The following is a 23,840-nucleotide window of genomic DNA, read 5'->3' as shown; positions in this document are numbered from 1 at the left end:
TAAGTAATGCACTTATATATATATATACAGACTGTCTCAAAAGTACCCTGACATAGGGTAACTCTGTTATTATTAGAGTTACAACAAAATGTAAGAGGGGAAACCGTGTCCACGTATGTTTTTAATCTAAAGTGAAGATTTTTTTTTTTTTTTTTTTAAATCGGACGAGCTGTTTGGGCTGTACACTCTGTATGCGCCCAGTGTTAAATGAAAATGCAACGCTTCCATTCATTTGGACCCACAACATAAGTGAATGAAGATATTGTCTTTTATGCTAACGTGTCGATCGCCAGCCCCCATTTCAAATATACCCCCATTCACCATATTCTTACAAAATTTATCCACCTCCCGCCCAGCCCTTCTATTAATGGCAATGTTGTATTTTCATTTAACATTGAACGCATAAAGAGTCTACAGCCCAAACGGCTCGTCCGATTAAAAAAAAAAAAAAAAAAAAAAATCCTTCGTTTAGATTGAAAACATTATATTTGGAGACGTTTTTTCTTCTTACATTTTGTTGTAACTGATAATAACAGAGTTACCCAATGTCAGAGGACTTTTGAGACAGATAGATATAAGGCGAATCCAGACACTGGTGAAATTTTAAGATAAATTCAAACATCTTCAAAACGGTAATCTATAAGAAATTTTGCTAAATTGTACTGCTACACAGGACAGATTATTCATAAACGTTACCAATAATGTTACAAGTAATTTAGTGCTGCCAACTCAATATATATATATATATTTTTTTTTTTTCATTTCATTTGCAACTGACACTTCACTATGTAAAGTCAGTACCGTACCTAATAGGAAGACTAGATAATGAACAAAAATGTATGTCTAATACGTATCAGTATTGGAAACTTCAGAGAGTAATTTGAGGATACATTGCTGCAACCCTGATCCACAGATTGCAAAATACATTGGAAAAAGTAATGGTTTCTAGTGAAAGCAGTTCCGAGAAGGGCTACCCTCACTTCATGTGCGAATATGTGTAGGCTGACTAAACAGCGTTGCCAGAATATAAAAGTACCTTTCAGTGATGTCGTAGAAAATGTTCCGATCGGAATAGTTTCCCGCCTAACACAACGCATTTCTTTTGATCAAAATACTTCAAATATACGTGGAATATCATAGTGGTTAAATAAAATAACAAGCCAGGGTGACTCGAACTCGGAAGCCTTCTGCGCCAAAGCTGTGGAATTCAGCCTCGAACTCGGCTACCATATGTAGCGATCCTTATTCCTTGGACAATGGACTATTTCCCCACATTTCGTTCAGATCCGCCAGTAGTTACCGAAAAATGAAGTACCCCGTATAACGTGATCCGATGCGAGCCGAGCTCCTACACCAAATATAGCGATCTTTATTCCTTTCACCAATTGTTCTCAGTGTGGGCGTTAACATCCCCAAAGGGCGATAGAGACTACTTAGGGGGCGTTTGAGATTCCATTACTTGGTAGACTTCTTATCGTGTTTTATGAAACAAAACCCAACATAGTACGAACTGCTTTTTCGTAACTTATACAAGAGCATTGTGAGTTTCGAAGACATTGATGCAAGCAGTATATTGTCTTATAAGATTTATACAAACATGCTGCAGAGTTGATTCTCTTATATTGAGCTGCCTTTAAATGAAAGACACATAAGGTTTGTTCGAGAAGTAGTAGGACTGACTTCTTCCCGCCAAAACGTGGTGAAGGAGGGAGATGCTATTGCACTGGTTGGGTGGTGAAAGATCTTCGCTACCAGCGCACCAGTCGTCTCCAAGCCTTCACGGAGTGTAGATCGAGTTTAAGGTGAACCCCTTTCAAGGTGCTTTGTCTTCTCCACAATGAATCGTTTATTAGAGCAGCGTTACGCGGTGAAGTTTTGCGTCAACCTGGGTAAAACTGCAAGTGAGACCCATGACAAGATCAAGACTGCTTATGGGAGTGATCCATAGGTCGATCAAGTGTTGAGTGGCATAAATTGTTTCGGGAGGGAAGAGAGCAAGTTGAAGATGAGCAAGGATCAGGACGACCTTCAACGGCAAAAAGTGACGAATACTTAAGGGAAGGTGCGAAATCTACATGGAAGTATTTGAAAGACTCGGAAAACGAATCGCCAGCATTCGCTGGATCATGGAAGCTTCATCACGACAATGCACCGAGCCATACTGTATTTGCTGTCATGGACTTCCTGAACAACTATGGCATCACACAGCTTTTCCAGCCACCCTACAGCCCCACATGTCTCTCCTGCAGACTTCTTTCTCTTCCCCGGACTGAAAAGGGGCATGACAGTACGGCACCACGGCTCGGTCCAGGCCATTCAAGAGGCTGTAACGACGGAGCTGAAGAGCATTCCAGTTTCTGCGTTCTAAGGAACCTTCCGTAATTGGCAGTCACTGGAAACGCTGTGTTGATGCACAAGGGGTATATTTTGAAAACTATTAAGTCGATGTGTCAAAAGTGTAAATATATTTTTTTCTAAATTCAGTCCTACTACTTTCCGCACAAACCCTGCGGAGTTACTTGCAGAGTTACTTGGCTAGGCCTAGTAAAACTAAATTATAAAATGGATCGTAGGGAGGTTGGTAGTAACAATACTCCCTTGTTGGTTGTTGAACCCCTTTTTATCATCATTTCTACAAAAGAATGGACTTGAGTGGAGGTGGAATGCAAACCGCCGAATTGCGTTCAATGATCTACCGGGATTTAAACATCGGTGTAGGTACTGGGCACTAGGACAACGGGGAGAATAACTGAATGGATTAGCTTTGCACATTCTAGTATTTAAATTCAATGATAAGATTTAATGGAACTCTTGCGTTTCTGCGACAACGAGTCTTCGCGGTTTTAGTCTACGGTTACAATAATAAATTAGTTGTGGTGATGTTGACAGTGATAGTAATGCCAGTATTATGATGATGAATAGTTAAATATTTTTAGTAATACTCAAAATGTATAAATAATTAGTGTCAGTCAAGACAATCAATGTGTAGTGCTAGGGGTGGTCTTACCAACTGAGTATTCATAGTTTAATTGCTTCTAATGATTCCTGGCTAGTTCAAACGCATCTCTGAGAAAATAAGGATGTAATAGTTCATGTAATTTTCATATACGAGTTTATATATATATAATGTGTTAAACAAAATACAAAATCAAACGGTGAATATCATAACAAAAAACGTGTTATTGACTGATGTGATTGGCTTCTTGTATTGCAGTAGCCTATTGCTCTCTTTGGTGTCTTCTCTTTTAATTACTTTGTAATATAAAGCTAACCAAGAAAGTTCTGTTGCCTTTTGTGGAGGTCTGTTCAATTGGCCCTCACACCGTGAGTTGAATGCGAATTAAGATAAGGCGAAGATCAGTTGTTAGTGTGGGTATATCCAACATACTTCCTGGTTGTGGTAGTACAGTTACACCGTGAACTTGCGTAAGGACAGACTGAACATGGGACCTCCAGAGAGCGTCATAAAGGGCATGCATGCTATAAGAGTTCAAACTGGGACAAACTCCGCTGCAGCGGGACGGAAGATATACCAGGCCTTTGGTGAGGATGTCGTGACTACGCGGACAGTGCAGCGGAGGTTTAACAAATTTAAGGACGGTGACAAACCACTCGAAGACGCACCACATGCCGGAAGACCAACATATGTAGAAAATGCAGATCTTCAGGCAGCAATTGAGGCGAACAGTGGCCAGACATGTGAGAAACTGGGCGATCATTTCACACACTTGTTCCACCAACTTCTCGCTATTTTTGTTTTTCGGTCTGGCTGGCTTTGGGTCGTCTTCCAAGGACTCATGACCGTCCTGGAATCGCATATACCACTCGAACACACATGTGCTAGATAAGCACTTATCACCATACACTTGTTGTGTAAATGTTTTACCTAGCTTGAAACAAAATTTACAATATTGGCCATTTGCTTCATCGTGACAACGTGACAGCAGATACACTCACTTTTCTAGCTATAACTTAATACTCTGTTAATCAGTTCTCATGATTGTGGTCTCATTTTGTTGAGCAGATATCCAGCTTTCCGATGATTTTATGCTTCAATAGATGGCGCTAGTGGTTATTTGTAAAGAGAAAAGTTCCGTTACTTTTCCGATATACTGTGTATGTAGAATTAGTTTGTGTATTTGTTGAAGCTAAAACTTACTAAAATATGTGAAGTCTTTGCCTATATATATATATATATTTTTTTTTTAAGAATATATTTGGAAAAGAGAAAGTATACTAGATTATATTACATTGTGCTTAACGAGATTATACTTCCGTTGACTCTGACAGCTAATGGCTAATTTCGGTTTCTGCCTTACGCTATGAGGCATTCTTCCGGCAGGCAGTATGGAGTAAGTAAATCAATAGACGCTAGTCTCTTTCATTTGGCTCTCTCTCTGTAAGCCCTGTACCCGGAAAAGAAAAAAAAAAAAAAAAAAAAGCTATCGAAGGACAGACTTCTGAGTCAGCACCATCGATTTGCAGGCCGTTTTTAGTTATCTGTTTCCGTTAACCACCTGTCTTTCCGCTTGTAATATCCTATGTCTCATAAGAAGAAAAATCTCAACAATATACAGTACCAACTATTAAAATGTAGTTTCTACTGAAACGTTGCTGACTTGGAAGCGTCGTATTATAGTAGTAACACGTTCAATTCCATTGTTATATGTCAGATTGTAAACTATTTGTGTTATATTACGATTTACTTATGGCTTGCTTTGAGTTTAATTAAATTTGTCCTTGTTCATTTCGCGCTTAAAAAGAAGTTATGTACAACTTTCCAAAAGTCTTGTAGTTACCCTCGGTAGAATTACAGGAAATGGCGGTGTTTTCCACAGGATGCCGAAATTTTGGGGGAGTAGAGAAAAAAAATAGTTAAAATATTTAGATCAGTTAACAACAAAAATTTTACTTCTTTAACTACGACAAAAAATGTTTTATAATATTAAGAATCTTGCATATTCCCTTCATTAAACTTCATTCTAATGTAGGTTTACAGTTATCATACCCCGATGAAAACCTCTGGAGAACTCGTGGACATGACGTTTACCATCACAAACTCACATGGCCTGATATCGAACCAAAAGCCCCTGGCACCAGAGGCAAGAGCTCTTCTATTGAGCCACCGTACCCCCATTTCTCATTTGTGGTTTGGTGGACAAACACCGTGTGCGTGAGTTTTCTCGGGGTTCTCCCGTTTCCTCCCACGTGGTTTATTCCACCATTTCATTCATTTCGGATCACCACCGTCTCCTTTAGCCTAGCCGGCATAAACGTGGTACGTAAAACTCAAAGATTTCATTTCATTTGTAGTTAACATGCAACTACACATATCGGCTTTCAATTAAAATCGGGTAAATTTAGGAGTGGACGACAGATGGGCAGATGAACACACAAATTCCAGTTGAATCGAATAATAAAAGCGTGCTTCAAGAAATGAATAGGAAAGATAAGTTATTTTTCTCTCGTGTATAGCTTATGAAACGATTATTTATTTATTCCATATCCGATGTAAGACGCAATTGATCTTCAGATTTTCTCGAATTTCGAGTACTTTCAAAATACACAGTACACACTGAAAGCTGCGACCTCTTGACCGTATAAGGTATGAATTTTAAATACTAACCTATATTGGATAGGGTAGGTTGTTATAAAGCGTAAGTTAAGAAAATCCTGTAGTAGTAACTTCTAGGTTAGTGGTTATCAATCTAATTCCTATCACGACCCCCATTTTATCGCATTCTCTTGCCAGCGACCCTCTTTTTAATTTCTAGTTTTTAATAAGCTTGTGTGGGATTTTTAATATACCTATTGCGGAGATCTCACAATATGCATCTATTTCTATAATAGTAAAATCCATTTCTTTTATATAGTTGATACAGTAACTTTCCTAAAAGCCAATGGATTAAAACCAAATTTGGTCAGTTCATTGATATTACAAATATCGAATCCGATCCGTCATACTGCTTCAAAATGGGCCGTTTGAAAATTTAAAACTTCATAATTCCGTTGATTTTGAGTCATATGATAAGAAAAAACTGATTCGTAATTTTGGTTTAAAAAAACTTTGAGAGTTGTTAAAAAAAAAGTTATTGAGTATTTTAAATAACTTGATAACTTGCGTCACGAAGGTTGAACTAGATATTGCCACACTAGTGAAATCGCACCATGGTCAGATGCCTCATTAACTTTCAATTTTAATTGTATTTCAATATGCAAGTTTTGTTTCATTTGTAGTTTTCTGGTATTTCAATATCCAGTTCTCATTAGTTTCATATCGTACTTCTTTCATTTAAATTGATTTTTAAACAACTTGCACCTGTTGAAAGTGTTTAATAGACCTGTTTTTTGTTGTTCTTAACAGTATTATAAAAATAAAAATATGCCTATCAGGACTAAATTCTAAATAATAATTAAACATATTTTCCGGTATTAGATTCTAATCTTATTTATCTCTTCCGCTTATCTTTGCGATCCCCAGGTTCAGAAATCCTGTTCTAGGTAATAATGCTGTTACGTTCATAGTAACGTACATTCAGTATAGGTACGTGAATTACAGTACAATTTCGGGTCATCAACTTTATGAAAGTATGCCAGTAGCTGACCGGTCAAGAAAACAATAAGCACTACATGAGTTTTCTCCGGGAATCGAACCCTGCTCCCGACGTCGAAGACGCGTACACTTACCATATAACCACAAAGGAGCTCTGCTACCGACAAAAACGACAATTGTCTATGACTGACTTTAAAGATTTTCTAATTTTGTACATTTGAAAGAAAACATTCGATACTTTTAACAGGAAATTCTCTGGAGATAGAGATTCAATGGAATTCAAAGAGTTAAGATGTAGAAAAAAAAAAAAAATATATTAGATGGAGATCGAATCCATGTCTCCGGCCTACCGTGCTGGAACGATAACTTACGTTACCCAGATCTTTCCCAGACAGTCCATATAATTTTACTCTTTTGATTGGTGTTGAAAGTGGGAATTATCTGGAGAAGGACGAGGTAGCATTGTGATTAGCATATCAGTATGCTAACTTAGCACTCACCAAATCAGTTGTACTTCGTCACTCTTAGATTTTCATTAAATTTTGTATTCTGATTCCTTTCACAGATTCAAGTTAAAAAAAAAAAAAAATCAAAATTGTTATTGATTAGTTTGATTGTAATAACCTCATACTGTCAAGCTATAAGTATCTTTCAGATTTTGGTGTACTAGAGCACTTCCGTGTGAACATTCTTTCTTATACATGTATTTTACTTAGTTTTAAAATTGTGATAATGTGAGGAACATGCAGTTTTTCTGTTGGTCAAGCAAGGTAGTAATTGAACAATTCTTTTTTAAATATGTACTTAAGTCATATCATTTTAAAAATTTTCGTTGACTTTGTTGTATATGTTCATTTTAGGCATACGCAATTGGGAGTGTAGAGGGACGAGTGGCAATAGAGCACCTAAATCCACAGCAGCAGAACAAAACATTTTCATTTAAATGTCACCGAATACTTCAAGAAGATATTGAGAATATATACTCAGTAAATACTGTAAGGTATGCACAGCTCAGATAGCTTATGTACACATATTTATCAATTTAATGAGACACATGGAGTTAGAAACATTTCAGATATCTGGGTTGATAACGGTCAGGCGGGGATAGCAGCGCCGGGGTGTTGCTGGGTGTGTTAAGGCAAAGTTTGCACTACGTGAGAAGCAGCAGAACGGCAGCGTGAAGCAAACTGTGTAATGTGGGCAACCTCTTTCATTTCCAAAGAGGGCAAAGTGTTGGCATATCACGAGGAACAGTGTCCAAGATAATGTCGATCTACAAAACTCACGGTAAGACCATATAAGCGAAGAGGAATAGTGATTGGAAGAAAATCCCCACTAACAACTTCCGCCGTGAATTAAAGCGGATTGCCATTCAGAACCGTCGCGCAACTACGACGCAAATGACAGAGAAACTGAAACAGCACCTCTCACAGTATGTGTCGACCCGTCGCGAGTTACATGATGTGGGTATACGAGGTCGGGCTGCACGGGGGAAACTGCTGATAAGGGACCAGATCATAACGCTTTAGTACGACGCTAAATGTGCCGTGAATATGGACCGTTGATAACTGGAAAAGTGTGATATGGTTGGACGAGTTATTATTCACCTTATTTTAAACCACAATCCACGTTTGTATCTAGCGAACGCCCAAAGAAACGTATGATCCATAGTTTCCGCCAAATCATAAAACATTCTGGTGGCTCAATGAAGATTTGGGCCGCAATATGTTAGTTTCCAGGTGATCTTGTGCTGACGCTTACCTGTCGTTTCACTGTCCGTGATTATGTTGCCTTTTTAGGGGATTATGTGCACCCTTATGGCGTTGTTCTCGGCTATTCCTGCATGATAATGCGCCCATTCACACAGCTGGAGTTGAGGAATATCTGCTTCAGGTTGATTACTTCCTCTGGCCTTCCCAATTCCCAAACGTGATCATAATTGAATATCTGTGGTCCGCTTTGCAGACTTCAATGCGGCACAGATTTCTACCCCCTCTCTCACGAAACTAAAGGATGAACTCCGAGTGGAACTGTGTAGTATTTTCACTTGCTATCATTCGCTACCTCTATGACTCCGTTCCACGTCGCGTCAGAACTGTTCTACAGGTGAAAAAAGATGGTCCAACGCTATATAAATGTGATAAGTTGTACTGTTTTCAGATGTTCCCATTAAATTGGTATATATGTGAAATTATTTAAACCATCATTTATTTTTGCTACACTTTATTGTATATAGGGTGTCTCAAAAGTTCCCTGACATAGGGTAACTCTGTTATTATCAGAATTACAACAGAATGTAAGAGGGGAAACCGTCTCCAAATATGATGTTTTAATCTAAAGTGAAGTTTTTTTCTTTTTTTTTTTTTAATTAGGATCTACAACATTTTTGAACGGCACCTAAATCAAGTTTTCATATTTTTTTACGGAATAAACACATCACACTGAGTAAATTGTTAGTTTTGGTTTGACTACGCTATATGTAGTTCTCAAAATATGGAGCGTATAAGAAAATGTTTGATGAATGAAATATATTGAATTTTGTGGATCAGGGGCGACAAAATTTTTGAACGGCCCCTAAATCGAGTTTTCGTATATTTTACAGAATAAGGACATCATACTGAGTAAATAGTTACTTTTGGTTTGGTTACAGTATATGTAGTTCTCGAGATATAAGGCCTACGAGAAAATTTTTGCCTGAAATATATTGGATCTTTTGATCCACCCCCACCCCCCAAAAAAGTATACAAATTTGATGTCCTCTTCTTTCATAAATGCTAGATTATATGTTTAACTTGAAGCAAAGTTTCATTATTACAGCGCTGTACTAATCAATATTTGTACAATTTCATATTACGATAAAATTTGTTTATTTCTACTTGTTAATATGAACTGCTACTAGGTTTTGATTATAATTAACAATGATTGTCTTTAAAAAGTACATTTGTTGCTATTACATTTTTATGCTTTCTTGATAATATTTCTGCTTGGAAATAGTGTGATTTTATTAGTGTACTGTTGCTGTCATTAGTATCAACGTATTTCTTCAAAAGTATATTACTGCTGTGATAATCTCGTGTGCTTGACTGTAAATTTTACTATTAGTATTTCATTTTCTTTAATAATCATAAAGTAAAAGTAGCAATAGAAAAACTGACATGCATATTATGAATACAACTTGAGTGCATGCAATCAATAGACAGAATTGAACTCATGCTAAGCAATGGTACTGTTGTGCATGCTGTACTAAGTCATAGACGTATAATGTAAGCAGATCTTATAAGTCCGCTTTTACAGTTAACACTGGATGGCTATTATCTTGCGTCATGGTTTTCTCGACACTAGTGCAAGTTATCAGCCTTTGTGACGATAACTTCCTCCTGCCGAATATAATTGGAACATTAATTTGCACGCCAGGTGGACAAGTCAGCTTCAGGAGGAACTCATTATGTAAGTCAAGAAAGAAAATTGTAAGGGATTATTATTCAAAATTAAAAAAAAAAAAAAAAAATCTATTTCTTCAGATAAAAATAGAGGTGTGTTCGAAAAGTATCGAACCTTATCCCCCCCACATAAACCAATGAAGCGCGGGAGACTTTCTTCAGTGTAGATGTAGAGGGGACGCTCATGCTCAGCCGTCAATTTTTCCCGCCTGCAGAAAGCGGCAGTTGGTGGCAATCGACCAACGAGTGAAGACGTGTAGTTAGTGGTCATCGGATTTATTTTTTTTGTAAAATGACAGAAAAAAACTTGAGCAGCGATATTGCATCAAATTCTGCCAAAAGCTTGGGAATACCCAATCAGAAACCATTCAATCCGATCAGTACATTCAATTTTGAACAAGAATTTGGGCATGAGGAGAGTGTCTGCGACATTTGATTCAGGCTTTCATCGCTAGTTACAACATTCCTGTGTGTCATCAGATTCCTTACTCACCCGACATGGCTCCATGTGACTTTTGGTTATTTCCCAAGCTGAAAATGGTACTAAAAGGGACCCGATTTGAGTCAAGAGAATAAATCATGCGAAATGCGACGGCACGGTTGCCCACCATTCCAAAAACTGCGTTCCAGAAGTGTTTAACAACAATGGCGGTTGCGCTGGAGTAGAGTATGGATTATCAAGGAGACTACTTTCAAGGGGATTAGAGTTTCGGATTTCCAAATCAATAAATGTATTTTTTCCAACCAAAGGTTCGATACATTTTGAACACACCTCGTATTGTGACTATTATGTCCAGTTTCAGCCCTTGTAGCAGCCTACGCAGGGACTTAAAATTAGGGAACATTAAATGAAGCCCACATGTTATTAAATTAGAAAAGGATGGCTCATTTAGCTTTAAATAGTAAATAATTCCAAACGAGATACCGTCACGAGACTCTGGTAAAGAATGAGTAAACTCAGACCAGAATTGTAATTCAAAAAAAAAAAAAACATTCTGACACATTCATATACGCGACTTTTGAGTTCAGTTTTTTTTTTTTTTTTTGGACATTCCACCTCTTCTATCTTGCATAATTCTTTCTAAACAGCAACATATGCCCAGCTTCATCCGTATCGAGATTGTAGGAACATGAGGGAAACTGACACTTACAATTCCGTCACAATTCTGGGGGGAAAAAAAAAGGAAAGAAAAAAAAAAATAATTGAAAAATACTCAATAGTTCAAGGAGAGTGGTCTTTAACCTTGGTTTAAAATCTTTGCCGATTGTTACATGAAAAACCAGGATTTCCAAGCAAACAATAAAACAATGTATGGTGAATGTGTGAATGTATATGTATATATATATATATATATATATATATATATATATATATATATATATATATATATATATAAAAATGCTATTAATCGATCTTCATTAACGATAATTACTGGAACTAAATGTTCTGCCGAAAATGAGAACACATTCTTAATATTAGTTCAATAATGGAAAAATAAATTTTATTATTAAAATGATCTCCAAAATTCAGTGAAAATCCTTTACCAAGCGAATTGTGGCAAATAGCTGCTCTCAAGATTACTACAGCATGAGATCACTTCAAGAACTAACATTTCTTGACTTGTCAACACCTCAAGGCTATTGCAACCCAATATAAAGACAGGAAGTTGCTTATCTCTAGCCTTCTGAGTCGTTGGCAGTGGTTTGCAAGTCGGGTCTCTTTCGTTCATCACGTTGAGGTGTGGACTGATTTCACGAAAATATATATATATATATATATATATACATATATATATATATATATATATATATATATATATATATATATATATATATATATATATATATATATATATATATATATATATATATATATATATATATATATATATAGACTTGAAACAGTTTTGTTAGCAAGAGACGTTAGTGTTCTGTCTTCAGTGTTCTTTGGATAGAGCTTCCTCATAGCGTCTTTGGTTTGAGAGACCCAGGTTCTATTCTCGGTGGGAGCTCATGTTGTTTGGATCCCAAGTTAAGCAATAGGTCCGTGTTACTTGTAGCCTCGGTACTGAAAGGGACTCGAAAATCCAACCAATACAATCCCACTTCAATGTTCCTTGTAACTTTTCTAACTTAGGAAACATTCACAAAAGCAGAACACGGGATTTAACATAGTTCCATTGTATTTTGACAGTTCGAATAATTTAAGAGAGAAGAGAAGAAGAATTCTATTCATGAACGTGTTGAATGAGTTGGTTGATGGTTTCTCGGGTGGAATCCTGTAGGCTTAGGTGCTGAACGTAATTTTGACTTTTCTAATGAAATAAGTAAATCTTATCAAAAACTGTTCCATTTGTATTTTTATTATAAGCTAATTTTAAGAACGTAGTTAACAAGTCGTCTTAATCAAATTGGTACTTTTTTGTAAACCGAAAACAGTCTGCCGTAACTGATCTGACTGTGATGCTGCCCACTGGTAGCAGGCGATTATAAGAGGTATACTATCATTGAAAAAAGAAGATATTCAGCACCTGATAACAAAGAGATTTAATGTAAAGAAATCAAAGAAGGGTCAAACAAGAGAGGAACTTAGATTGAAGTGTCGAATAGATTCTCAGTTTTAGAAGCCTTGGAATGTACTAATGTTGAGGATACTTGGGTTAAAATTAGCAAAAGCATTAAAATTTCAGCAAAAGAAAAACTGGGGCACGCGAAATACATAAAAACAAACTATGGTTCGATCAGGAATTCACTATACTAGCAATGAAGAGAAAATGGGTAAAATATCGTTGGCTACAGAATCCGAACGATAGAAGTGCACAAAATTTCGTCAGTAGCAGGCTGGATTCTTTAAATCTTCTAGAACAGAGAAACGTGATTTTTTGACTGCTGAACTTGTTGGACTCAAAGAAAACAGTGAAAACAAAACTATTTTGACCATGTATAAAGACATCAGCGAATTTAAGAAAGGCTATCAACCTTGCGCTTACATTTTAAAGAAAGTGACGGAACAATTTTCACGGATGCAGATAGTATTTTGAATAAATGGAAAGGTTTCTTTGTTAATTTGGTAAACACGCAGCGAAAAAATAATATTCGAAGAGAAAGTGAAATGCATATAGCAGAGCTGTATATTCTAGAGCCTAACCGAATAGCAATAGAAATTGCTATAACAGGGTGTCTATCGGTCACGAAAGTCAGGAAAGTTATGAAAAAGTCACGAAATCAGAAAACTGCCATGAAAGTCAAGAAAAAGTCACGAAATTTAGCTTTTGGGTCACGAATTTTTTTATCTGTACAAATATAAGTACAGACTGGAAAATTTTGTTCTATAAAACGTAAAAATTTACCACCAACAATGTCTATGGTCGGCTTTAGACGCTACCAAATCGCAAGCAAAGCATGCTACTATCGCATGCATGAAAACTCAGTTTAATTCGCACCGAAATTCGCACTTGAGAATGTTACAAAATTTTATGGTATGGTAAAGGAAAGATCATGAAATTTCATGTTGGAATTTAAGTAAACACCCTGTATAAGGAAATTAAAGAAAAACAAATATCCGTGTGTAATCGAAATTTCCCCTGAGTTAATTTTAACAGCAGGAGAAAATCGAGAAAAGGAGTAAAGCTCATTTTCCTCACCTGAAATAAGGAGAAATTACCACAAGAGTGAAAAAAAATCATTGTTTCAGTTCACAAGAAAGGGGATAAAACTGATTATAATGGTTATCGAGGCATTCCTCTTTTGTCAACAATCTATAAAATCTTTTCAAATATTATGCTAGCAAAATTGACCCCATAAACAGATGAAATTGCTGTAGAATATCATTGCGGGTTTTGATGGTAAGTATCGACCAGATATTTACCATTTGTTAAACAGTAAAAAAGAAATGGGAATACATCTTCTCTGTATTTCAGTTATTTACTGAGTTCAGAAAGTTCTGCTGCTCTGTTAGGAGGGCAATTATTGTACAACATTCGTACCGAACTTGGAATACCGAAAAAAAAAAAAAAAGTTAGATTAATAGAGATATGTATAAATGAAATCCAAAATCCAAAGTAAAGTCCGAGCAGAAAAATACTCATCCTCAGGCTTTCGCGTACAGAATGGCCTGAAATAAGGTGTGTTGTCGCCAGTATTTTCAGTTTTGTTCTAAAATACACTATAATGAAAATTTAAAGTAACCAATACTTTAGAACTAAATGGCACTCCTCAAGGTTATTGCTTATACTGATTATGTCACTGTGATAGGAGGTGATATAAAGACAATATAAAGAAATGCAGAGGTTTTATTAACCCATTAGTGCATATGATCCGAAAAATCGGATGTTGTGTTAATTACGTTTTAATTCATTATAACCTCACATCCAGAACTTTTGCGAACAAAACCTTGTTGCTTGATCCTTTAACAGTCGTGAGAGTGTGTCATTGTTCTCGAAAAACTTGCACTTTGGTTTTAGAGGGCAAATCCTTCAAAGGCGGCCATTGTTATTGAAATATCAATAATGTTTCAAGTACACGACTGTAAAAGAAATGTGAATTCGTTGTCAATAACTAAAACCGTTAACCAAAGTAACTAAGTGTTAATGTTGTATGAAGAATAAAATGTTATTTATTATGAAAACATTGGTGAAATATAGGCCTATTAGTCAAGTATTTTCCATGCGTGTGATATTTTTATAGCGTTTGCCGCCCACTACAATTGAAAATTTCAGGTATAATTCGCTACAATCTTTTAAAGTGCTCTAAACATAACCGAAAATAAATTGTATGCAAATATTACCTCTAAGAAACTTCATGCACTAATGGGTTAAACACCTTTAGGGACTTAGGTTTAGAAGTAAATGTAGAGAAAAATGAATACGTGGAAGTTCGCCATGACTGCAATACTACAAATTATGGATACGTTAAAATATCAAATAATACTTTTTACAAAGTGGACACTTTCAAATATCTAAGATCAATATTAATAGGCCCAAACCATATCCACAAAGAAATTAAATGTCAACTGAAAACAGAGAATTTGTGTTATTACTATATCCGAAATCTTTTGTCTTCGCTAGTCTTGTCGAAGAATTTGAAGATTAAATTATATAAAACAATAATTATGCCTGTAGTACTGTGCGGTTTATGAAACATGATCCCTTACTTTAGCGGAAGAACACAAATTGAAAGTTCGTGAAAATAAAACCCTAAGGCGAATATTCAGACCCAAGAGAGACGGGAATGTGAAATGGCGGAAACTTCATAATGAGAAACTGCATAATTTATACCGTTTACCAAATATTATTAGGGTCATCAAATCTAGGAGGCTCAGGTGGGGAGGCCATGTACCCAGAATGAAAAAAAAAGTAGGAACGCTTTCAAAGTTTTAGCTGAAAATTCAATCGGAAAACGACCACTAGGAAGACCTAGGCCCAGATGGGAGGATAATATTAAGATGGATCTCCCAGAAATAAAAGTACAAAGTAGAAACTGCATCCAGTTGACTAAGTATTAAGCAACTTTTATTATGAACTTTGGCAAGATGTACTTACATATATGTATGAGAATATCCCGCGAAAACGCACCCTTACGTGTCAGAGTAGAACAAAGAGAACTTGAAGAGGTCGGTCATTTCAAGTATCTGGGAAGTATTTTGACGAGAGACGCTTAGTGTACCAAAGAGATCAGGTCGAGAATTGCCACAGCCAAAGAAACATTCGACAAGAAAAAGTCATTCTTAACTAGCAGCCTTAATATTGGACTAAGAAAAAAATTAATCAAGTGTTATATATGGAGTGTTGGACTTTATGGCTCAGAGACTTGGACATTACAGAAATTAGAGAAGTTCGAAGTGTGATGGTGGAAGAAGATGGAGAAGATAAAATGGAGAGAAAGAGTAACAAACGAAGATGTTTTAAAACGGATAGGAGAGAAGATGACGCTTCTGGCCACCATTTTTCGTAGAAAGGCCAATTGGATTGGACACATCTTGCGAAGAAATTGTCGTCTTCTTTCCGCCATAGAAGGAAAGGTGGAAGGAAAGCGAGGAATAAGAAGAAGGAGAACACAACTAACTGATCGACGGTTTGAAAAATAGAAGAAAATATTTTATACAAATGTCTGTCTTATGTAGGACCTCAACTCTGCCGCATGTAAAAAGCTGCGAAAGATGGTATTGAACTAGCAAAATGGCAACGAAATGGGAAACACTTGGTTAACTTTGACTCTTGTTAGCTTCAATTAATGTGTGAATTTATTTTCCATTTTATTATTTTATACTTTTGTTAACGAATCTTATATAGCAGATTTATTTTATGTAATTGTGTTCTAAAATCCAGCAACATGAATTCCAAGCCCCTTTTTTTAATGCTAGTGTTGTCTCTTGTTTAATCGATGGACAATTAGTATAACTTTCTCGGTTCCTGAGCTACGCTACCTAATGTCATTCTGCCATAGAAACTTGCTCTGCTGTACTGTAGATGAGCTTCTTCAAACTTAAATTATAAATTCATTACATGTCGCATTAGGGATGAAAAGTTTGTCATTGTATTTAGCGGTGAGAGACGCTTCTGCCTCTGTGTTAGTTGTGATTGTTTACGGGAGTAATGTCGATCAAGTGAGCGACACCTTCCACACTGTATACAGCAGCGACAAGCAGGATCAAATTGAAAGAGCCATTAGACTATACCGATCGATGTTCGTCTTTGAGAAATATTGATTTGTGCAGCGTATATTCAAAGCACTATCCAAGCCTTTCGGTTCCTGTTCGTTCACAATGGAAAATAAAAAAGTGTGTTCTTTTAACAGAACAGTTTCCATCCACACACTGATGGCGTCGCCCAAATTGTTCAACACGATCACCAGACCTGCATCTTTGAACATCTGTTTGACTCGATTGGATTGCTTGTTCGACAAGTCTTGGCCAACTTCGCCACCAGGTGGAAGAAACGTGAAAAGCAATTTTCCATGATTCCATATATATACGATTCACTGAACAGACCAGCGTTGAATATGGAGGTAGATGTGCAACGTATTAAAATGGTATTTTGACACATTGTATGCATTCTATCCATGGATATGAAAACCTGTGCTCATGATCATTTGTTAGTGCTCACCTATATAATGTATACATAAAATTCTATTCACATGGAATTTGATTTCTGGATGTTCATGTCTAATTTTTAACTAGTGTGCTTTGAAATAATGTTGCGTAACGTGCAAGTTTTTGTTTCGTTTATTGTTTAATTTTAGTTGTATATATTCAAGTTTTATGTTTCGTTTATATTGTTAACCAGCTGAAATTCCCGTTCTTCAAACGAGAAGAATAGGTTTACGGAATATTTTCGAAATGCATATTTGAACCCTCTCTCCCAATTACAATGTGTATTCCAACCAAAGTGAAATAAAAATACTCAGACCTATCCAAGTCTTAGCTATGTTCAAAACTACATTTCATACGGTGCAGATGTTAATCTTTGCGAAAAACTTTCCGCCCCACCCCCTCCATCCCACCCTTATCTCTCTTAGCATACGGATTTTAATGAAAGTGAAGTGATAAAATCCCAGGTGGACCCAAGGGTTATGTTCAAAACTTACTTTACATTGTTAAAATGTTTCCTTTCTTTGGGTATTTTATGAATACAACATCGATTTTTAAAAAAAAAAAAAAAAAAAAAAAACATCAATCTTTTGGCTTCAGTTTTAAGAATAATACCCGTCTGAGTGTCTAATTTTAGCATAAGTTTCCGTGTAACACTTATAATAACATCTGGGGCCGCGGTGGCTTAGTGGTAGAGCAATCACTTCTGGTGCGTGGGGTCCCTGGTTCGATCTCAGCTTGCTCCAAGTGGACTTTGTGGTGGACAAATACAGTTTGCGGGTTTTCACGGGGTTCTCCCGTTTCTTGTCAGTTTTTCATTCCACCATTTCCTAACTGGCATATTCGTTTGACGGGGAACTTAGGATTTTCTCTCTTTTTTTTATTTTTTTCTATTTTATTTATTTATTTATTTTACAATAACATATGAAATCAATTCATTTAAATTGATTTCAACACAAAAGTATTTACTGGCGTCATTTTCATCCATTAGGCTTCCGTAGTTTTCCTCTTCAACTTTTTAGGGACTTTTGATTCGAATTGTTAATGTGCAGAATGTAACAACCATTAGCTTTGACGGGGAGAAATGCTCGTAGCTAACGCCCCTATTAAATTACTAGTAACTAAGGAATCATCAACTTTTATGTGGTAGTATACGGACAGATTTATCAGTTGAATGCGAACCAATTCTTACGTAAGATTCTAATTAATCATTTTTTTTTTTTTTAATGCAAACGTAACGTACCTTGAAACCTCGCTCAGGAATTCTATCATTATACTTACAGATTTCAGTAGTTTTTGAATATTATCTGAACTTTTAGGAGAGAGTCGAAAGTACAAACAACATTCAGGAATTACAGAAATCGGTAACGTATCTTTTCAATATCTGGGGCGTGGCCGAGGTGGCTCAGTGGTAGAGCGTTCACCTCTGCTGCATGGCGTCCTTGTTTCGATCCCAAGTCGCGCCAAGTCAGCTTTGTGGTGGACAAACACTGTGTGTGAAGGTTTTCTCGGTTTTCTCCCGTTTCCTCCCACTTTCTTCATTCCATCACTTCATTCATTTCTCCTCATCACCGTCTTTTTTTAGCCTAACCGGAATAACCGTGGGACTAAAACTTCAAGATTTCATTTCATTTTCAATATCTGAGGCTGTTTCTTTAATATAATCGGGAACTGTAATATTATTGGAATTGTCCCCATTTCGCCCTTTTAGGAGCAGTTTTCAAAGGTACTTAAATAAATAAAATATATTTTCAGTTATTTTTAACGAAAAAGAGTGTGCTGAATTTCAAACCTCCAACTAATGCGAATTCTGACATTCGGCACTTTATGAACACAAAATGGAAAGTAAAAATACTACAGCAATTTTCCCCTTTAGGTGCAGAATTTTCCAAAACGCTGAAACATTTGTTCACCCATTTTTCATGAAGAGTTTATATACTAAATATCATACCCCTAATTTAAACACGATCTTACATTGGGTATTTTCTGAATAAAGAATCGGAATATTGAAATCGTCCTCTTTTCCCTTCTTAGGAGCGGAATTTCCGGTAATGCTGAAACAATGTTCTCTTATCAACGAACGAACTTTAAAAAGTTCGTTACTGAATTCTTTATGTCTGTGTGTCTGTCTGTTATTTGTGAGTTTTTCAATTTTGAGTCCCCCATTCGATAGAGCGTCAAAAACTATTTGAGAAAGTGAAGGAATTTTTCGCGTCACTCTTACCGTTCCCGAGATATTGGCCAAAAAATGGCCGATTTCCAGAGATTTAAGGAGCCTTGTCTCGGGAACCGTAAGTCATAGAGAGATCATATTGGTGTTGATCAATATTTAAGAGGATGGTAAATATTTTGGTACCAAGTAATAACCGGTGGCCACTGTCCAATTGCGAACTGGTTTGGCCAGTGGCCACCCACCAATTAATATCGATACCAAAAATGTTACCATACTCTGAGGTATTGATTAACACCAATATCATCTCTCTATGACTTACCGTTCTCGTGATATTGGCCGATTTCCAGATATTTAAGGAGCCATATCTTGAGAACCATGAGTTATGGAGAGATCATATTAGTGTTGATCAATACCTAAGAGGATGGTGAACATTTTGGTACCAAATAGTAAGCGTTGGCCACTGGCTAACTTGCCACCGTTCACCATATATTGGCCACACACACACACCAAAAAAAAAAAAAAAAAAAAAAAATCGGGACATTTAAGAAGCTATATCTCAGGTACCGTAAGTCATAGAGAGATTATATTTAGCGAAATTTTGCGAGAAACAGAAGGTGTAGATAAAAAGATTTACTTTTACATGTAGGAACAATCACAGTTATCCTTTCCGCTGCATCTCTCCATTCTTTTTGACTTTGTTCTGGCAGTGCTCTTGGAGCATTCTCAACTGGTTTTTAATTGAAAGTTTATGTACCGAAATTTACACCTCGAACTTCAGGTTGGTTTAAAGGGACAAGTTGTGTCGATTGATGGCACTACAGTCTTCGTATCTCTCCCATGTATTTTTTACCTTTCACGAAAATTTACAATTTCTCTTACAAATTTCAACCTAGAAACTTCAAATTTTTAGAGAAGGAACTTCATAACCTATTAAAGGGAACAATCCGTGCCGATTTTTTATTTAGAATTTTCTTCATTGTTGAAATGGATACTCAAACCTTTAACAATGCAACTGTTTCAAATGTGAAAAAAATTCTAAATAAGAAATCGGCACAGATTGTTCCCTTTAATAGGTTGTGAAGTTCCTTCTCTAAAAACTTGAAGTCTCTAGGTTGAAATTTGTAAGAGAAATTGTAAATTTTCGTGAAAAGTAAAACACATGGAAGAGATACGAAGACTGTACAACATCTATCGGCAAAACTTGTCCCTTTACACTAACCTTAAGCATTAAGCATTTTCTGAATAATGGAAATTGTTAATATTATAAATACTGTTCCACTTTTCCCTACACAGAAGCAAAATTTTCGAAAATTCTCAAAAACACATATTTCGATATTTTCAGTTGAAGAGTCTAAATACCGAATTTCATTCCTCCAACTTAAGCAAGTCCTTGCGTTTGGCATTGTCTCAATAAACAATAAGAAATTTTAATATTATAGAAATTGCCCCCTTTCCCCACTTAGAAACGGAATTTTCGAAAACCCTGAAACACGTGTTTCGTTAATTTTTAGTTAAGAATGAAAGTAGCGAACTTCACACCTCCAACTTAAGCTAACCATTCTGACTAAATTTGAATCATTAGCTAATCCTTTGGCCCTTTCTGAATAAATAGTGTGAAATTTTAATATAGAAATTTCGTTCTTTTCTCTCTTAGGAACGGAATTTTTGGACACGCTGGAACACGCATTTCATCATTTTTAGTTCAGAGTTTACATAGCAAATTTCACACCTCCATCTTAAGTGGATTCTTACATTTGGCCTTTTCAGAATAAACATTTAATATAGAAATTGTCCCTATTTCCGCTTTTAGATGTGGAATTTTCAAAAACGGTGAATTTATAGGTTGAGTTATTTTTAACTTTAAGTGTATATGCTGAATTTCATATAAACTCGTCAGATACGTGATATACTCCGTCGGTTTATTTATTTATTTATTTATTTATTTATTACTTTACCTCCTTATGATAGATATTTCTATAAATTCTTCTTTATCTTTTGCTTTTGTAACAAAATTAATTTCCTCTCGAAATTACAAGTGAGCTCCTTCGTGGCTAAGCGGTTAGCGTACGCGCCTCTGGTGTGGGAGACCCGGGTTCGATAGTCGGCAGAGCTCATGTGGTTTGGATTCCACGTTAATCAGTAGGTCTCGTCTGATATAGCCTCGCTGCTGAAATGAATTCTAAAATCAAATCAAATCAAAATCCAAAATACACGTTTTTGCGTATAGTAGTATGGTCTGGGTGATGATGAGTTAAGCAACTTCTCTTTTATATTCTAACTATATATAAAACTATATGAACTGACAGACATAAAATAACGCGTACTTTCGGTTGACATGGAAAGTTGAAATTTGTAATGATTATAGCTTTTCGGGATTAACCCACAGGAAAATTCCTAAAAGTGAACATTTTTAATTGTTAGAAATTAACCATGTTATTTAAATGATTTTTTTAAATCTATAATCTCATGTTTTAAATACTCGGAATTAAATTTTTAAATTCGGTATGTTTGTACATTTTCTATAGAATTATTTAACAAAATCACTAAATGATAAAACAGTTCCAAGTTTAGAGTGGTTTTATGGGCAACTGAAAAACCTCTCCCATGCTATTTATATGGGAGATCATCTACACTTCAAAATATTTAGGCAGTTCGGGCAGGATGAGAATGATGAAATTTGGCATGATTCTAACCTTCTGGGACTAACCCAGAGGAAAATTGCAAAAACTGAATATTTTTAATTTTTGGGAGGTCTAAAAGGTGATGTGGAAATTCCCTATGCTATTTAACCCGAGACAGCCCAATGGTCCCTGAGGCTTCTAGTGAAATATGAACTTTTCTAACTATTTGATACTGTTCATTTTTTATTACCATTGACAAAATGATTTCATAGCGAAGTAAAGACTAGCCTTTTCTATTTATAACGGAAAATAAAAATGGTCGCGGTGGGTTCAGGTAGTTTGTATACGCAGCAGGGAGAACCCTTGGGCCTCTCAGAGGCACCCCTTGGGCCTTTTCAGGGTAAAATTAGCATGGGCTGTCTTGGGTTAAATGGGCGTTTTTTTCAGGGGGGGTTATAAAAAATCTTGTCTTTTAGATAGTTAAGATAGGAAAAGACTCGTGAAATTCAATAGAGGTGTGAGTTTGAGATGTGCGAGGCCGTAGAGCGTGCAAACGTGGGGTCAGGGGAGGAAGCCCTTAGCTGGGCCAAATTCAGGAAATACTAAGAAGTTAAAATTTTGCATGATTGTAGCTTTTCGGGAGTAATCCACAGGAAAATTGCCAAAAGTGAATTTTAATTTTTAATTTTTAGAGGGTCTAAAAGGGGAATGAAAAAAAAATTCCCATGTTAGTTAAATTGACTTTTTTTTTTTTTTTTTTTTTTGACCTATATAAGAGTATAGAGTCGATGGAGAGGCGACTTCCTTCAGAGTCATAAAATGTGGCTTTGTGGGTTGTTGTGTAAAATGCTAAATTATATGAGCGGTATGAAAAATACGAGAAACATATGAACAGAAAGTTAATGAATGATCATCTTCTTTCCTTTATCATTTTAATATTTCATTGTGTTACACATTTTCATATATGGGTGTAACTATTTAGTAACAGTAATATAGTTACAAAAAATTAGATTTGTTCAAAACTATCATATGCGAATTTCTTGGGATATAAGCATTGTCATTATGTGGCTTTAAAAGAAAAGCGACTCTCCCACCCCTGGTATAGATTATCATTTTGCAATATCCGTAAATCTTACCCAACTCAGATAAGCACTAGTTATATGTAGGGTGGCGTGAACAATGGAAGCAAGTGGGAGACGTTTTGTTTCTAAGTTGGGAAAGTTTACGCCGTTAACCGATTTTTATCCCAAGGAATCGGGGAGTTCATTCAAGTCAAAAGTTAGAGCACCATTTTTCATAAAAATCGGAAAAAAATTTAGGAACATTACCTACAAACTTTTACTTAAAAATGGGAGTTCACTTTCCATCCTAGCTTTGGTTGACTTGAATCCAAGATAATAGAAGTAATTTTTAAGCCTCAAAAATAAACATACGCCATCGTACATAAAAGATTAATTAATTTTAGAGGAGGTAATTTTTTCCGTTATCGTTCGGTTTCTATAAGAAAAAAGAGATTAATATACCTTTTTTTCTCCTAAATGACTTCAAATACAAACAATAGCGATAATTCATATATCTTACAGAAAACACTCACTGTGTTTCGTGAAAGCCGACAAATGTTTATATGAAATTTATTATAAAACATATTTTTTAAGATGCATGGTAATTCACTCCCTTCGGTTCTAGACAGATTTTAACCTTAAGCAACGGAAATAACCTGGAAAGAAGTAAAAGTAGTGTGTTATAAATATCTGCGAAATATATTGTTAAAGATTGGCTTGTTGCCACACTATGCATATTCGCAAAAGTGCTAGATGGGATTAATTTACTCCAATATTATTGACTGAGTACAGCTGCAGACATACCTGGTTTTGGTGGTTATTTTTTAAGCTATATATAAAAACAAAAAGTGCGCGTCAAAATTAATTAAAGTCATGCGGAATATTCTAGGGAGACGAAACTCAGT

General features: G+C 35.9%; 1 protein-coding gene across 2 annotated transcripts in view; it reads left to right on the top strand.

Annotated features, from left to right (window-relative positions):
• Positions 1-23,840, top strand: part of LOC145687924 (mitotic checkpoint protein BUB3-like) — a 111,023-nt gene that overhangs the window by 39,012 nt on the left and 48,171 nt on the right. For both annotated transcript variants that reach the window (XM_081761486.1, XM_081761485.1), the window contains one exon: positions 7,414-7,553. In XM_081761486.1, coding sequence (XP_081617612.1) covers positions 7,414-7,553 — 140 coding nt within the window. The remainder of the gene's footprint in view (positions 1-7,413; positions 7,554-23,840) is intronic.

This window comes from Thermobia domestica, chromosome 6 (genome assembly GCF_964235325.1).
Source record: "Thermobia domestica chromosome 6, izTheDome1.hap1.1, whole genome shotgun sequence".
Lineage (NCBI taxonomy): Eukaryota > Metazoa > Arthropoda > Insecta > Zygentoma > Lepismatidae > Thermobia > Thermobia domestica.
This window is presented reverse-complemented; position numbering and strand designations above follow the sequence as displayed.